The 2764-nt window shown below is 45.3% G+C and overlaps 1 protein-coding gene across 1 annotated transcript in view; it reads left to right on the top strand.

Annotated features, from left to right (window-relative positions):
• Window positions 1–2606, top strand: part of mgat5 (alpha-1,6-mannosylglycoprotein 6-beta-N-acetylglucosaminyltransferase) — a gene marked incomplete in the record, with an annotated part of 64815 nt that extends 62209 nt beyond the window's left edge. The window contains 2 exon segments of the mRNA XM_025010059.2: window positions 273–430; window positions 1289–2606. Of these exon segments, the coding sequence (XP_024865827.1) occupies window positions 273–430; window positions 1289–1487 (357 nt within the window).
• Between the last annotated feature and the right edge of the window lie 158 nt (window positions 2607–2764).

The raw sequence follows: 2764 nt of genomic DNA, 5'->3' as shown, positions 1-2764 counted from the left end.
AGGGACAATCCAGAAATGCTCATGAATGTCAGTTTAGAAGCTCTCAAAGTTCTCAAATAAAGCACCTTTTGAGAATGTCAATGTTTGTTGGGAATTATCTTACAAAACTAGGAAGGATTTTTGGTTTAGATATTAAAAGTTATGTTTTTTTATTGATTTTAGTAAAAAAAAAAAGGCTACTTTTAGGAAAATGCCCTGTGAAATCCTGGAGGGACTGATTTGTACGTCTCTGGTGTGTGACGCTGTCGTGTCTCTCGTTGTCCCCCCGGCAGGACTTCTGTCACGGTCAGGTCATGTGGCCGCCGCTCAGCGCCCTGCAGGTCAAGCTGGCCGAGCCGGGTCAGACGTGCAAGCAGGTGTGCCAGGAGGCGCAGCTGATCTGTGAGCCGTCCTTCTTCCAGCACCTGAACAAGGACAAGGACCTGGCCAGGTAACACACACATACACACTTTCCAACCCCCGTAACATGGAGCGGATACAAATATATATTTATAAATTCAGGATGGCCGCCAGAGCCACCTCCTAGGAGATCTCGGCTAGTTTTAGTAGCCAGTTTTGCGACGGCCATCTTGGATGGAATCAAACATCCACCTTCCGAGAGTTGGTTAAATTCTGCTACTCAGGAAAAAATGGGTTAAATTTATTTTATTTTTGTCCAAATTAAAGCACAGATCATAGAAGAATTTATGTTTTTTAAATGCAGAAAGGTACGAGCAGGTCCGTAACTTTTTGAGCGATCTCACGTGAAGCTGCCAACGAGGTAGTCACAGAGCTGAAAAAGTTGGTATGCGTCAAGGAAAAGCTACGACACGAAGCTGGGATATCGTTGATTTTTTTACACTCAATCGCAGTTTAAGTTTTAGGATTTTTACAACAAAATGTTCAACTTGTTGTCCAAATTTTTTTTTTCCAAAATGGCGATTAACGCCAAGCGTTGACTTCGCCGAGCCGAGGGCGGGAGAACGATCCACGACCGGCTCTGAATTTTTTTAACAGATTATTTGTAAAAAAAAAAAACAATAATTTCTAGAGATTTAATCAAATGTTTAAAACGCCAACTCGCCGTTTTCATCGTCGCTCCTCGTTTTTAGGGCCAGGCGGTTTATAAAAAAAAAACAAATTCGGGTTCAAACCCCGCATGCACACACAGGAAGGAGGGGGAGAAACGAATAATTTGTTTTTAATGTTTGTAATTCTCTCCATTCAATAAAAACACACCGTGTGATACCAGGAGTGGCCACAAGGTGGCAGCAGAGCGCAGGTTCTGACTCCCGTCTGTCTCCGCCAGGTTCGGCGTGGACTGTCGGACGGTGGAGTCCAGCGCCGACACGGTGGTGCCGGCGTACAGCGAGGCGCGCCGCCACTGCATCCTCCAGTCGGACCTGCTGCTGTTCAGCTGCGCGGGGGCGCACCAGTCGCTGCGGCGCGTCTGCCCCTGCCGCGACTACATGAAGGGCCAGGTGGCGCTGTGCAAGGACTGCCTATAGCGGGGCAGAGGGGGGCGGGGCGGGGCGGGGCCGATCATATTTATTACTTCCCTCCCGCCGGCGACACGAACCTTCAGATTCACCAGCCAGCAGGGGGCGGGGCCGCCAGGAAGGGGACATTACCTGGATTTAAAACAGCGGCTGCCTTTCTGCTCGTGTCCTGGTCCTCTCCACCCCCCCGACCCCCCCATGACTGAGCGCACCATCCACCCGCCTCTCTATTCTTTAGGTAGCTTTGCACTGGAAGCACACACACACACACCTGGAGAAGAGCCCAGTTTTTACACTGTAACCGCCTCCTTCCTCTGGTCTGTACAAAATAACAAACCCACCCACCCTAAAACCTTCAAGGACGGCAAACAGGTGCGTCGCAGCTCTTACGTGTTTTTTTGTTTTTTGTTTTTTTTGTAGTTCCAAACGAAAGGGGGCGGGGCCAAAAAATGCACTAAGCTAACGGATTCGATTCGTCAGGGGTCTGGGTGACACTGTACGTCTATTTATTTTGTACACAAACCTTTTATCGCCGCGTTTCGCTGGAAACGAGGGTTTATTTTTATTTATGGGGGGGGAGGTGCAATCTTTATCTTTTGGTTTTATTTATGGAGGGTAATTTAAGAAAAAGGGGGCGGGGTTCTAATTATATTTGAGGACGTTTGTCTGCGGCGTTTCGGCTTTTAGTGACCAAAAAACAATAAAAAAGCATCAAATTTTTTTATTTTTCCACCTTAATTAGATTAAAGCAACTTTTATTTCTTTAAAAGCCGATCGGAGCAGACGAATGTGCCTTTTTTTTCCTGTTTTTTTAAACCTCAAAACAAGCGATTAAGCTCTTTGTTTTCCATTTCTTGTTGTTTTGTTTGTTTTTTTGTTTTTCTTTGCGTTTGCACAAATCTGAAATCGGAGCAGGGAACGCCGTCATCGTGCTCTTCACTGTACCTGCCGCCAAGTTCGACATTTCAAAATGCATAACGTGCCTTTTTTTTTTGTTTTGTTTCCGTGCTTTATTATCCGAATTATTTTCCAGTTAAGTTGAAGGAATTTCTGCTGAAATTAAGTCGGAAAAAAAAAAAACAGGACATGAACTTGATTATTAAGGTTGTTTCCTCAAATCAAATCGGAGACATTACCCACAATCCCCGGCTCCTCGTCTGCAAACAGGTCGTCATATCTCGTCTTTGAAATCAGCACCGAATGTTTCTATTAACGGGGAATAAATAAAACATTGTTTAATTTTTCTTTTTCTGGTGACGGGTTCGTGTTTTTTTTTTTTTTTCCTC

The sequence above is a fragment of the Kryptolebias marmoratus genome, linkage group LG23 (assembly GCF_001649575.2).
Source record: "Kryptolebias marmoratus isolate JLee-2015 linkage group LG23, ASM164957v2, whole genome shotgun sequence".
NCBI classification, from domain to species: domain Eukaryota; kingdom Metazoa; phylum Chordata; class Actinopteri; order Cyprinodontiformes; family Rivulidae; genus Kryptolebias; species Kryptolebias marmoratus.
This window is presented reverse-complemented; position numbering and strand designations above follow the sequence as displayed.